At 50.1% G+C, this 13,784-nt stretch overlaps 4 protein-coding genes across 5 annotated transcripts; 2 read left to right on the top strand and 2 right to left on the bottom strand.

Moving 5' to 3' along the window:
• Window positions 1-798: 798 nt before the first annotated feature.
• Window positions 799-1,947, top strand: LMH87_008343 (uncharacterized protein; the record flags this gene model as incomplete). 2 transcript variants are annotated; one of them, XM_056197291.1, is made up of 2 exons in its annotated part: window positions 799-1,271; window positions 1,348-1,360. In XM_056197291.1, 2 exons carry the CDS (start codon window positions 799-801, stop codon window positions 1,358-1,360), a joined length of 486 nt encoding a protein of 161 aa, XP_056057441.1. The 2 variants fall into 2 exon arrangements, with proteins under 2 accessions (XP_056057441.1, XP_056057440.1); XM_056197292.1 differs by having other exon boundaries at window positions 799-1,947.
• Window positions 1,948-5,489: 3,542 nt separating this feature from the next.
• LMH87_008342 (uncharacterized protein) lies at window positions 5,490-7,140 on the bottom strand (the record flags this gene model as incomplete). The annotated part of the gene is made up of 2 exons (XM_056197277.1): window positions 5,490-6,919; window positions 6,975-7,140. The coding sequence occupies 2 exons, from the start codon at window positions 7,138-7,140 to the stop codon at window positions 5,490-5,492; spliced, it is 1,596 nt and encodes a 531-aa protein (XP_056057439.1).
• A 2,011-nt stretch (window positions 7,141-9,151) lies between these two features.
• LMH87_008341 (uncharacterized protein) lies at window positions 9,152-10,609 on the bottom strand (the record flags this gene model as incomplete). Its single annotated transcript, XM_056197263.1, has 4 exons — window positions 9,152-9,188; window positions 9,364-9,757; window positions 9,812-10,408; window positions 10,468-10,609. 4 exons carry the CDS (start codon window positions 10,607-10,609, stop codon window positions 9,152-9,154), a joined length of 1,170 nt encoding a protein of 389 aa, XP_056057438.1.
• Window positions 10,610-11,197: 588 nt separating this feature from the next.
• Window positions 11,198-11,973, top strand: LMH87_008340 (uncharacterized protein; the record flags this gene model as incomplete). Its single annotated transcript, XM_056197252.1, has 3 exons — window positions 11,198-11,239; window positions 11,300-11,838; window positions 11,970-11,973. 3 exons carry the CDS (start codon window positions 11,198-11,200, stop codon window positions 11,971-11,973), a joined length of 585 nt encoding a protein of 194 aa, XP_056057437.1.
• Between the last annotated feature and the right edge of the window lie 1,811 nt (window positions 11,974-13,784).

Genomic DNA, 13,784 nt, shown 5'->3' with positions numbered 1-13,784 from the left:
GCATACTTGCAGACTTGGCAAGATTCCAGTGAATTATCGAACGAGCAAACCCGGCGCTGTGCTCTTTGTTAGTATAAGCTGACGAGGATCCCAGCAGGCATCCAATGTGCTTGACTCGTAACTAGTCGGAAGAATATGTCTCACTGCTGTCATGTTAAGCCACCGTCTCCAAGTCTTTAGCGCCGTGATACACCCGTGATACTAGACCACGACCGCAGACGGCACGGCGACTTTTAAAAGGAGACCAAGATTCTGGCGGCAAGTTCTCGCCCAGTTGCCCAGTCTAGACACCGCTCGTAGCGCCCTAGAATGCAAAGTTTGACGGGCAACGACCCATGCCGTCTGACAAGATTCCTCCGGGACCAAGTAGATAGTTACAAGGAAGAAAAAAAAAATCTCCACAAGTCATTCCCCAAAATGCCCCGCCAGCTCGTCGGCCTCGTGCCCCTCTGCACTCTGCACAAGTCTTAATAATTTCTCTCGTCGACGCTGCCGGACTTGTCATTGACAGTTTCTTCGCTCCGCTTGTATTGGTTGAACGGGCGGCCACTTCATATCGTGCTTTTCATGCCACGCTGCCCGATGAGATGATGAACAGAAACGTACACGACTCTTCTTCTCAACGCGACGCGCCCCAGATGCGCCCGGCCTAAGACGACCCCAACGACATAGACACGACTTCCATCCCACAGCCTTCTTTCCCGCGCATTACTAGACGACTCCGAAACAGCGATAGAGCGTCTTTGATCTAGGACCTCTGCGCGACGGCTGGGCCGTGCTACGTCGAGCAACCCAACGATGGACGCACCACAGGACTCGGCGGCGGCCACCGACACATCAGCCGCCAGCAGCGCGAGCATCCACGAGCCGCCGCCACCGCCCGTACCCTCCTCCGACCCATCCCTCGCCGTCGCCGTCGACGATGCCGCCACCGCCGCCGACGACGCGCCGCAGGACCTGTTCAAGCTGCCGGCCGCCGAGGCGCTGCGGTTGCTGAGCGCGAGCGTCGAGCTGCTCGTGCACATGACGGGCGACATCCCGCCCACGCCGCCCCCGCGCATGCCCACCGACCCGCAGATGAGCGGTCTGCAGGCCGAAAAGGAGAGCATTGTGCGGTCGCACTCGGAAAAGAACCTGGCGCGGCTGCGGCAGCAGCAGCAGCAGCAGCAGCAAAAGCCCAGCAGCACAGCGACACCCCCCGTGACGGGGAAGCGGCCGGCGAGCGACGAGGCGCCAGACCACGCCGGCGGCAGCAAGACGAAGCTACAGGCGTACAGCGCAGCCATCTCGGCGCGTCTGGCCAGCCAAGCCGGCGGCGCGGCGCCGGACGAGCCGGACACGGACGAGATTGACGGTGTGACGCTGAAGCCACAGGCGGCACGGCGGCCCTCGCCACCGGCAGCCACCACAGACACATCATCGGCGCCGTCGCCGACACCGTACATCATCGTCGGCTCCGACGCGCAGCCCATCAACCTGCAGCACGGCGCCATCACGCGCAAGTTCTACAGCAAGAACGAGCCACCCATCAGCATCCACCAGTACCTCCTGCGGCTGCACCAGTTCTGCCCGATGAGCGCGGCCGTGTACCTGGCCGCGTCGCTGTACATCCACCGGCTCGCCGTCGAGGAGCGCGCCATCCCCGTGACGCGGCGCAACGCGCACCGGCTGGTGCTCGCGGGCCTGCGCGTGGCCATGAAGGCGCTCGAGGACCTGTCGTACCCGCACGGCAAGTTTGCGCGCGTCGGCGGCGTCAGCGAGACGGAGCTGGCGCGCCTCGAGATTTCGTTTTGCTTCCTCGCCGGCTTTGACCTCGTCGTCCGCGAGGAGACGCTGCAGGCGCACTGGGCCGTGCTGCGGGAGGGCAGGGCCGCGCGGGCGCTGCGCGGCATGGACGAGGTGCCGACGCTGCGGCTCGAGAGGAAGCCGCGCGAAGTGGCGGCTTGAGGATACGATGGTGTGTGTGTGTGTGTCTTTGTGTGTGTTTACGGAATGGCTTCACTTTTGGAGCCCATTCGCTGATGATCAGAGTTCCCTTTCACTTTTCTGTTGAGCTCTTTTAGGATATTTTCTTTCATATACGTGGGGTCATCAGCGTGCATTCACAGCGTCGGGCTGGTCGAGGCGATTCTATACCCAGGGGATATTTCAGTACATAATCATGATGTTATTCTAGATTGATACAAGGCTCAAACTTCCAGCTGCCCACTCATCGGGTGATGGTGACCGACTACGTCGTTGCAGCCGTACTCGAGGTTTGCGGTGGCTTGTCGCAGTCGCTAGCCAGCCTCACCCTTGCCGCGTACGTCCGTGTCCGTTTGGCATACTGCTATTCGCCAGTCTCTGTATCCATGTACATGTACTCGAGGTACGTTGTCAGACAATCAAAGACAAATATTACGACGTGTTGTGCAACATGTGGGAGGTCCGCTCGCCCCCTCCGTCGGCTGCAAGTTCCGACCCGCTGGCTGTCGGATTTCCAACCGCCAACTCTTATTTTCGCAGGCGATGCCAACTGACCCGAGGCCGGTAGCGGCGGTGCTGCTAGAAATCGCCCAGGTAGTCACCGGCGCAGTGAATACGTCGGCATTACTTGTTTCCAAACGTACTATATGAATGACCCGTAGATTGCGTCCTTCCGCTGGCCCGTATCATCTCGCGCCGCCCCCGCCACCACCATGCCAAACTGCTCTGATATAATCACTAGTTAAGCCTGGTAGCGAAAAGGGCACCGTTCTACAGTGCTTAAAATCGACGCTGTTGTGCGCTCTTTCCGATGAACACTTACACGCCTTAATGGACGCAATAGAGTGAGATAAAATTAACCACATCCTAGCAAATGCTTCTGAAATTGTCACGAGACAGGCCTGCTGCCAACACACTTCTGTCGACCGCTTTGACAGCCCAGTGGAGTGTTTTGCGCGCCATTGCCTGGAACGGGACCCTCGGGCTGCCTAGCGTCCAAGGTTTCGGGGTGACAGTGGGTTGAAGGTAATTCCGAGCAAACTGCCACCAAATCGCCATACATTAGCGCTCGGTATTACCTGGAGGCACTGTAGAAGCCGGACCCTCGGGCTGCCTGGTGTCCAAGGTTTTGGGGTTAGAAGCGGGACCGTTCGGCTGCCTCGCGTCCGAAGCTTTTGAGAATAAATACGGTGCACTCATGCCAACAGGACCTGATATAATAATTGCCCATTGTATTATACAGTAACTAGTATTGACTATTTGAACGAAAGGTTCTTCTTCCGATTTTACATATTCTTCACGCGAAAATGCCGCAGCCACCATCATGTACTACGATCAGGACATTAGGGGCCTTGTAAGTACAACAACCTTGTGTAGAGGCTTGCACAACATACTGATTGCTGTAGCGAGGAGTACTTGGAAGCAGGTATATCAATAGATCACTATCGTGGTACTGCGGTTACCTGTCGATACGTACTTCCTGGTCAAGGCTTGGACTTTGAGTCGTTCAAGGACATTTTTATTCATGCCGTTGCACAGGTAGTGCTTCATCATCCTTTGCTCCAGGTTGGCCTTTTGGAACAAGGGGTGCAGAAGCCAGCCTTTGTACGACTTGAAAGGCTAAACCTAGACGACATGATCCAATGGCGTGTCATGAAAGCACCAGATGAATACCCAATAGTGGCAGATCAAATTCTGTCTGAACAACTGGATAAGAAATTTATGGACCCTGCCACCAACCCTGGCTGGAGGCTGGTCGTTATGCGGCCACCAAGTTCTACTTTTGTAGACGTTGTCTATACTTGGAGGCATACCATGCATGACGGAACTGGGGCGAAAATCATTCACCAAACCCTTTTGTCATGTTTGAACAGCCCGGTTGACATCCCGAACTTGTCAGGGTATATTCTCACTTTGAGAGACGACGGCAAAGCATTCCCTCCCCCAATGGAACATATGGGCCAGATGACTCGAACCCTGCGCTACACGCTGTCTACAATATGGAATGAACTCGGTCCCAAATGGTTGATATCGAAGCCGACACATACTCAGACTTTATGGGGGCCGTTTAAGGCTGCGCCTGTCCAGACAGAGAGGAGAACCATCCGCCTTTGCGCTATGAAGGCGAGGAGAATAGTTGAAGTCTGCAGAGACCATCAAACTACAATCACCGCTCTCATTCATGGAATCGCTTTTGCTTCACTGTATTGGGAAACACTGTCCGAGGACGGGCGGGCATCTTTTACCAGCACAACGGCCATGGATCTTCGTCGTTTCATGCCAGATCAACCAATTTCAATGTCGCATGTTGAGATGAATCCGCAAAATACGGTAGCTAATATAGTTACTGTTTTGGGGCATAAATGGACAGAGTATGAAGTGGAGCAGCTTGCAAAAATGGCCAAACCCCTTCAGGACAACGGCATACAGCACTTGGAGAATATGGTCTGGGCGGCAGCCAAGACAGTGCGAGCCGACATTGAAGCCAAACTCAGTCTTGGGTTGAAGAATGATATCATGTCGTTGGTCAAGTTTGGCGGTGATTGGAGAAAACGAAAAGCCAAGTCCCTCGGGAAGCCTCGGAATGAGTCCTGGATGGTAACCAATCTCGGGATTATAGATGGGCTGCCACCCGATAACTCACGAGCCAAACCTGAACCCTCAAAGATGTGGTCCATAACACATGCCATCTTTTCCATCTGTGCAGAGGTAGGAAGGCCGTTGTTTACAATCAGCATCATCACTGCCAAAGGCGGAGACATGTGCATCGACCTGACATGGCAGTTTGGCTTAAGTGAGTATGTTAGAAGTGTTGCAGCCCGTTTTGAAAGAGACTTGCGAGGATGGTTGAATTTTCTGTCAACGGGTGTGTGGCTAGAGGAGGAATCCAGCTTAGCATTCGGATATTAGTCACGTAAAGAAACGATACCCTCCCCATGCTCTAGTAGACACGTTAATAAGCGGCACAGTTTTTTATAAATATTAATTCCTCCCTATATCTCGTCGTATTTCTGCTTTATGTCCTGACCTGAAGCCTTGCCGAAATGGAAATAATACCGACTAAAGATAGGGGCCCGATTTGCCGTTTGAATTGGAAAGTTGCGTCGCCAAGTAGTGATGGCTGGGCGGAAGAGCCAAGGTGGGATGATTATCTGAGCCCTGAGCTGGAAGCACACATGGAGCACGATGTTTTTACACTTTCGTGATGATATGACCTGTAGCCAGCAAGAAGAGATTGATTAACGGTTCTGGTAAAATCACTCCCTTTGACAGCGGTATGGTTGCGAAACTAGAGAAGCTTCGCAGTTATAGTGGAGGTCGCCCCACGGAGAGCTTGTGAGGCTACTGTAAGCATAAGCACGGACTATTATAGAGGTATACAAAACATTAGCCGCGTTTTTCTGTTTGATACCTGGTTGAGCTGCTCTTCAAGCGCATCTATTGAAGTGCACCTGTTCGAGCGTATCGGTCAAGCATCCCTGCCAAACGTATTTGTTCAAGTATGTTTGTGCAAGTGTATCTTGTTAAGATTTAACCGCCTCGTGAAAGGACAAATGTACGCCCTGGCCCGGCGACAACACAATCTCAGCCTTGAGAACAGGCTTGCCACCATCAATAGGTCCCATGTGGCTCTCCACCAAGTCGAAGCGCTGAAACAGCCGGACAAGCACATAGCTCATCTCGGTTAGCGCGAACTGCTGGCCAATACAGATGCGCGGGCCAGCGTTGAACGGAATGTACTCGTGCGGCCGGGGGTGCCAACGTTCCCAGCGCTCTGGGCTGAACATGTCCGAGTGTGCAAACTCTGCCGAGGGCGCCGGGTACAGATCCGGCCGGCGTTGCATAACCAGTGTCGAGTAAGTGATGGGAGTGTCCTTGAGCACTGCCAACGGCTCGGTGCCGTCGGCGCCGCCACCGCGTGGCAGCGTCGTATCCTTGAGCGCGAGACGCACGTTGAATGGCACAACGGGGTAGAGACGAAGAGTTTCATTAATGACGGCTTTGAGGTAAGGCATATTTTTGAGGTGGTCGTAGGTCGGAAGGCTGTCGGCACCGACTGTCTCGAGGATTTCGCGACGCAGCTTCGCAACACACTCTGGATGTCGCGCCAGCTCATACATGGCCCAAGATAACGTGCTGGCAGTGGTATCGCGGCCAGCGAGAAGAACGGCAACAATTTGGTCTCGCAAGACTTTGCGATCACGGGTAGTCCCCACCACGGCGTGGAGGAATGTGTACTGCTTGCTCGACTTGCTATTCTGGAGTTGCTCGGGCTTCAGGCGTAGAGCCATATCAACAAAGTGATTCACAAACTCGTTCATGACAGTCAGACCGTTCCAGAAACTGGCTTTGGGGATCCACGGGCGCAAATCACCAGAACGCGCGAGAATATTCTGGAGCCGCTGTACGTCGTTGAAAGCTTTCGCAAATTCCTGGTCAACAGTGGTCAAAGATTGAACATCGCCACCAAGCAGGAACTCGGTGGCCACGTCGAGTGTATAGCGAAAGAAAAGGTCCGCAATGTCAAGCACCTTGCCGTTGGCACTGGAGCTCACGGCCTGGTTTGCGCCATCGAGCGGTCCGCCATTAGCGATGGTGCGAAAAAGCGTTCCCATATGCTGCTCGAAGCATTCAAGGTCGCTCACTCGATCACGTGTGAATTGAGGCCGGATCAGCTGGCGACTATTTTGCCACATCATGCCATCTGTCGTGAAGATGCTGTCGCCCAAAAAGTCCTGCCAATCTCTGTGAAATGGCTCTCCCTTGCCAAAATCGGAAAACTGTGTTGCTAGAATGGCTTTTATGTTTTCAGGGTCCGCAGTCATAATCAGACGCTGATTGACCGCGCGAGTCTCAAGCGTCCAACGGCCAGCTTTACTGAACATGTCATGCCACCATTCGAGATTCTTATGATTGGCAGTAGCCGTAACAGCTGAATAAATAAAGTCGAGTCCTGTATACACCCCCATTAGCAACGCTCGGCTCGAGCATGCGCGGACGCAACATACCCCACGGTACCAAGGTCTCAAGGCTCTTGCCTCGCTCGCCAAGCCGACGGATACGATTGCGTTCGTGCCAACGAAGGACGATGTGTCGGACGACAAGGGCGCCAATGGCAAAGGTCAGAACTGACTTGACGGAGGCGCGATCCAATATGGCTTCGATGATACCCATGACTACAGAGGTAATGGTGTATTGATACTTCTCTTCCCATTACGCAAGTCCGGGGGAATGGGGTTTTATTTTCACATCCGCCAATAATAGCCGTGGAAGCGGAGGCGGGGCGGATCCAAACGAACTCTCTGAGGCGCATTTACTACATAGTTGCTACGTCTCTCCATTGCGGGGTGGCCGTTAGCCCGACAATCCGCAGAGCTACTCAGTATACTGGCAATACAGCCGGGAGAATTACGTGAGTGCTACTACGTATAAGCTCGACTATGATAGGCTGCCAAGAGTTTGGCCAATATGCCTTTTGTCTGCGGGGGATATACCGAGCTTGCAACGGCCGCATTATTGCACGGCATCGGCCAGATAAATTGCGCAGGTTCGTCCGTCCAAGACAACGGGGCATGCTAGCTGGCCTAGGTGGCTCGGTCTTTCGGGGGAACATATCCACAGCATTGCTTCGTAAGTAATCACGCATCGGCTTTGGGGCATGGCAGTTGGAAAGGCGCAAATGAGGACATTGTTCAGATTTGATCATTCAAGAATAGGGGTTTTCACGCTGGCCGCTCATAAGTGTGTCCCGCACAAAGAGATAGTTTAAAAAGACAGACCTTCACTGTAGTGGCAACTCGAGGGCACTACCTAGTTAGGGGTTATGTGGAAAAGCCGCTGTCACGCAGAGCAGTTTATTAGTCATCTAAGAGACTGTTGATTGAAGAAGAAAGCTAGCTCTAGGCAGGCACACTCGTGGGGACACACTCTTATGGGGTGCACCCACAAAAGCCGGAAAAACACATACCAACGTTGCCAGTAAACAACGCCTTTTGTGGGCTGAAACCTGGGGACGTGTCCTGCACTGTCACCCCTGCTTGACAGCCGCACCGCAAAAGGCACCGACTAACTCGAAGTGAAAGGATCGATCCTGCCCCATGGCCAGTGATAAGGGCCCCAACTAAAGTGTTGCGGTGTGCGCCGATACCATGTCAGAACACCGAAGCTCTCAAGTACCAGTACGGGGTACGTGTACTGGTGTGGTCCGGCGGATCAGAGCAACAGCATCATAAGAATAGGGGATGCTGGTTGCAGTCCTCCTCCCCTACTAGTTACGGACAAAGAATCCTTCGAAGACTAAGTTAGTGCACATATGATCTTGCAGATCCATATGGCAACTCCATATGCATACGGTGGAGCAGGAGGGCCACGTTGAGGGCAAGAAATCGTGGCATCGCAGCGCGAGCTGGTGTCCTCGACCAATTTAGTTAAGACAAGGAAACTATACTATCTCATGGCAATAATCTGTATATCATACTAAATCTACTTATAAACTAATCGCTACTAGCGGACATCTGAGCGGGATAGATATACAGGTTTTTTTATACCCAAACCTGAACCGCAAGTTCTTAGGCTCTCTACATTACACTTGCTTACCACTCTAGCCTATTATCACATACAAGCTGGACGTCAGCTGATGCGTCACCCTTCCAGACCCGCGCACCGCTATTTGCGGCGGCCACGAAGCGTCTCAGATCACTGATCATACCACCAGGACCGCTAGCAAAGATCATCGTCCTTCCGCTAATGGTGTCTCCCACGAAGGTCGGCACAATCACAGAAAGGTCAGGATGTTCCCTCTTTGCAACGTTCAGCACGCTATCAACACCACTACTTGATGACGCTGACGATGCTGCAATATCCACAGACTTCTCAGCTGCAGTTGCTGAGACGGACTCGCTGCGCACCTCCCGCGTAACGTGCACAGTGATGCTAATATTGTGCTGCTTCGCGTGTGAGAGGATGCCCAGCTCCTGGCGCACCCATTCGACATCCTGAAGTCTTCGCACTGACCAGACCAGAGCGATGTGGCGGTTAGGGTTTGGTGGCTGGCTAGCTAGCCATAGGAGAGTCGGAAGAATATAGCTAATGCCAGTGCCTCCTGCAACACACAGCACATTAACGTCTGGCGAAAGCGTCTGAGTGTGGTCCTCTCCATAAGGGCCCTGCATGACCACTGGTGTTGTTAGAGGTGCTCCGACTTCTGCCAGTGCTGCGGCCATCTTCGCAATCTTAGCTGACTCTCCCTTCTTCGCCCTAAAGATATAAGAGTGCTGTACGACACCATCTTTCTCTAGAGGGAGACTTAATGGGGTGAAGGGATGCGACTGCCAGATGCTCGCATTTGCGAAGCACAGATAGAAGTGCTGGCCAGGTTTCCAAGCATTATGAGCGTACTGGTAGTCTAGCCGAACCACATCGCCGCTCTCATCGCGAAACAGAGACATCTCCGCACTTGCTGTTTGAAATCCCATTGAACCATCTGGCAGGTAAGAATAGTGGATCAGGAAAGATCGAATCAGCCGAGCACCACGATCAACAAACCAGATGCAAAGACCTGGGATGATGAATGACTTTAGCGGGTGCCAGTGACCCCAGCAAGCGCCGAGGTAGAACATCGCTAGGATATAGTGAGCCTTTCGGAAGAACTCATAGCCAGTGGCCCTAATCCCCCAAGGACTTGCGAGGATAGCCATAATACAGATCAAGAGGATCGCAACGCAGCCCCACACCATATAGAGCTGTTCAATCCACGTAGTAGCCACTACAGGCTGCGGCTGGTAGAAGACAACTGAAGCAAGGGTCAGCTGGCTTTGAAGCGCCTATGCGATAGTGGCAATCGAACCTTCAATGATGGTCCAACCCAAAGTGTGAGCAATTGCCTGGATCAAGATGATCCAGCCCAGCCAACGATGAAGGAAGTTAAAGCTCTGGTAGGGGATGCCAGTCAGGAGAGAGAGAATTGACTCTCTGCTTGAAAGCAGGACGGAGAAAGGAGTCAATGCGAAAGCAAACGTGCCAATTCTATCAGACCATGGCCCCAACCAGCTTCTCCTCTGCGTTAGACCCGGATAACCCGCCTGGTAGGTTTTGGAAGGGGGCGTCGTCCAATCCTTGTACCCGATGCCAACGAACGAGAAGATGCAGATATATGCAAACAGGATACCGAGGACGAGAACTTGAAGGCGTGAGGTCCTTCCGAAAATGATGCGCCAACTGTCTGGAAGCAAGTAATATCTGCCCGTCGAGGCGATGGCGTTTGCGAGCTTTCGCATGCCGCTGTCCGATGCAGTGCTCTTGACTGGAATCTCAAATGCGCGCCGTGGTGCGCAGAAATGCCATCCCACGGCATACATCAGAACCAGGCCAAAAATAGTTGCTGTCATCACACCGACATAGAGGATGCCCCGCTGATGACCCACGTAGATCTCCTCGAGATATTCTAGGCACGGTCTGGGTTAGGACAAGGCGAGATGATGGGCCAGACCTAGTGCGACCTACCACAGGTACCCGCATCATTTGTGCAAGGCCAAACGCGCACCGCGTAACCCCAGTACTCGATCAAAGTCCCTTCACTTAGGTTGGACGACTGGTGGCCTTGTCGCCGTTCAAGGCTGGGGAGCTGTGACGCTTGAAGGGCCATCGTAGAGAGATGGGCGGAAGGGAGGAATATGGGAAAAAGCGAGGAGTGGCTATGGACTGGCGCATAGAGCTGGATGTCTATGGGATGAAGAAGAAACTTCAACTCGAGGCCTCAACGACATTATAACACGCGGGAACGAAACAACGTGGCCGCTGCGCAGGAGCCACCAGGTGGCGGCATGAAGCCATATCAAGGACCTGGTGCACGTTGCAATCTGGAAGACGAGCAAGTTTGAGAAGAATAAAGACGTACAAGGTGGACCTATTTTCTCCATCAGTTGAAAAAAGCTAAATCTGCTTGGAGGAACCGCCAGAGCTAGTCAGCCGAAGCAGGTCGAAAGGGTGGGCTCGAAACAGTAACTAACGTTAACATTGGAGTTTAAGGTGCAGCGCTGTGGGGTGGTGGCTGTGCATCGTCCGCGCTCTGTCTGCTTCCTTCGGTCTCGGCGCTGTGCGTCTGCCACCTCGCCTGTTGCCGTCAATGACCTCTTAGTCGTGATTTTCCAACATTATGCTATAGCATCATCTTTTCTCCTTCGAGTTCACCACACTACTTCCCCGTGAGCGCTCTATAGCTACCGCCACCGTGATGGACCATGGCACCGCTAGCATGAATGCCTGCAAGGTGGACGTATAAATACCACAATCCAAGCTCACCATATCCCCGCGAATGCTAACATCTGTTATGTAGATGCTATGGAATTGGAACGTTAAAGATACCTGCTTTCTAGCGTCGGGATGGCATATCACCAGTAACGGCATGATGGCTGCTTCCTGCATCGGGGTGGCACTTCTCGTCGTCCTGCTCGAGGCCCTCCGGGTCATGGGCAAGAAATATGACGGTATGATTCTCGCTCAGATGAGGCAGCGCGGCAACGCTGTCCTGGTCGCGTCAGCACAGCTCTACGACGAAGATATCGCCAATGGCAGAGGAGCTAGACAATCTTTCCGACCTGCACCCATCATTCCCAGCTCGCGCAGTACGATTGTTATAAGGGGTTCGCCTGTGCAGCAAGCGATTCGCGCCGTCATCTACGCTGTTGTCTGTGGTGTAGCATATATTATCATGTTGCTAGCTATGAGCTTTAATGGTGCGATCATCCTTTCGATTGTCGCCGGAGCTGGGCTGGGCAAGTTCCTGACAGATTGGCTGAGCCTGACGATTGAGCTGCGAGGTGACGGGAATAAGGAGCAAGTGGAAGGGATCGAGGACCTAACAGTCTGCTGTCGGTAAGGAATATTGCTTACTGGTATAGCGTTCTTGTTGCACTATCGTGTCTTAGCTTAGCGCGCAATACTATTAGCGAAGCAGTTATAAACTCTAAACTACTTAGTACTAACGTTAACTAACGCATCGCTAGCTAGCTCACTAACTTAATGCACCTATTCCCCCGACCCCTATAGCTAATTATGCCGCCGATAGCTAACGTTAGTCGCTGTGGACGGTGGATCACCTCTGTGAAGGCACCTGAGTCCTGATGGCCTCGACTATTAGGAGCGCTGGTCTAAAGGGGACTTCATCGGCTTAGACAGATAAGTATAACACATTATTGCCTCGGCAGACGTTTGATAGAGAGCCAATTTACACAAATAATATGAAACTGATAGCTAGCTCCTGTATTCCGTACATGCCCGATCATTGTAAGAGGGCCTACCACGTGACATGGCGGAGCACGGCACAGTGGAGGCTGTAATTTCATGGCCCCATTTAGTCCATGTACGACAATCCCACCGGCGCATGCTGCCTTCCATATTTAAGAGCTAAAATATATAAGGAGTCTATACCTAATATAGTTGGTAGCTTATAAGAGCTCTATAATAATTTACAGGTATAGTTACTAGGGTTAGGACTATAATAGTCAGGTGTTTTTAATCTACTATCTTCTTAGTTGAAGGTACTAGTAGCTATAAGAGGTACTTATAAAAGGCATGGTACTAGAAGAAGTTAAATATAATAATAATAGTTTATTTATTAAGTTATAATAGGTCTATTTCTTAGAGAGTAAGTTAGACTTAAAGTTATAAGGTAGTATATTAAGTAATATTATAAGTGTTTATTAAAAGTAGAACTCTTAATAGTAAAACTATTACTTAGATTAATTAGTAGAGTTTTAAACTATCTAAACTCACTATAATCTTTCTTTTTATTATATAGTAGTATATCTTTTCATTATATTCTTTAGATTAGTTCCTTTATAACTAATTCTTTAATTAGAATTTCTTACTAATTATCTATTCTACTAGATTTATATTATAAACTAGAATATATATAAGTGTAATAATAGCTTATTTACTAAGTCATAGTAGGTCTGTTTCTTAGAGAGTAAGTTAGGCTTAAAGCTATAGGGTAGCACGTTTAAGTAGTATTATAGGTATTTATTAAGAGTAGAACTCTTAATAGTGAAACTATTACTTAGATTAATTAATAGAGATCTAAACTATCTAGACTAGTTATAGTCCTTCCTTTATATAATAGTTTACCTCTCTATTACTTTCCTTAGATTACTAGCTTACTTACTCTTATAATCCCTTTATAACTTACTAGCTTACTCACTCTAGTAATCTAGTAAGGTTATATAACTATAAGGCCCGATTAAGGAGCCTATAGGCGCTATAAGGTCGTCCTTTTAGGCCGCTTCCCTAGTCGCCTTATATTACTTCCTATTATTTATAATATAATACTCCTCCTTTATTAGTTTTATCCTTAAAGCTACTAATCCTATTCTAGCTGTTTATTTAGTAGGTATATAGAACTTCCTTCCTTTATTATTATATATTAATAATATATTAATGTGGTTAATAAGTGAGTAGCGCAGATAAGCGAGTAGTGTACCTCCACTATAGAATACTAACTATTATCTTTATATTATAATTATTTAATAATAACTTATAGAAAACACTTTTATAAAAGGTAATATAATTCTTACCTTATCTATTAAAAAATCACCTAAATTAAGTATTTATAAAATAGTAAAGATCTATAATATCCTTATAATAACTATCTAATACTAATATAATAGGTAAAACTTATAATATAATTATACTACTAATTTAAAAAAACTTACTAATTTAGAAAAGAGAGTTATAATAAAATATATTCTCTAGCTAGATTTATAAGGCCTTCTCTTTTAGTATATAAAAATAGAAGATATAGTAAACTAACTACTAGCTAAGTA

Source organism: Akanthomyces muscarius (assembly GCF_028009165.1).
Source record: "Akanthomyces muscarius strain Ve6 chromosome Unknown contig_16, whole genome shotgun sequence".
NCBI lineage: Eukaryota > Fungi > Ascomycota > Sordariomycetes > Hypocreales > Cordycipitaceae > Akanthomyces > Akanthomyces muscarius.
This window is presented reverse-complemented; position numbering and strand designations above follow the sequence as displayed.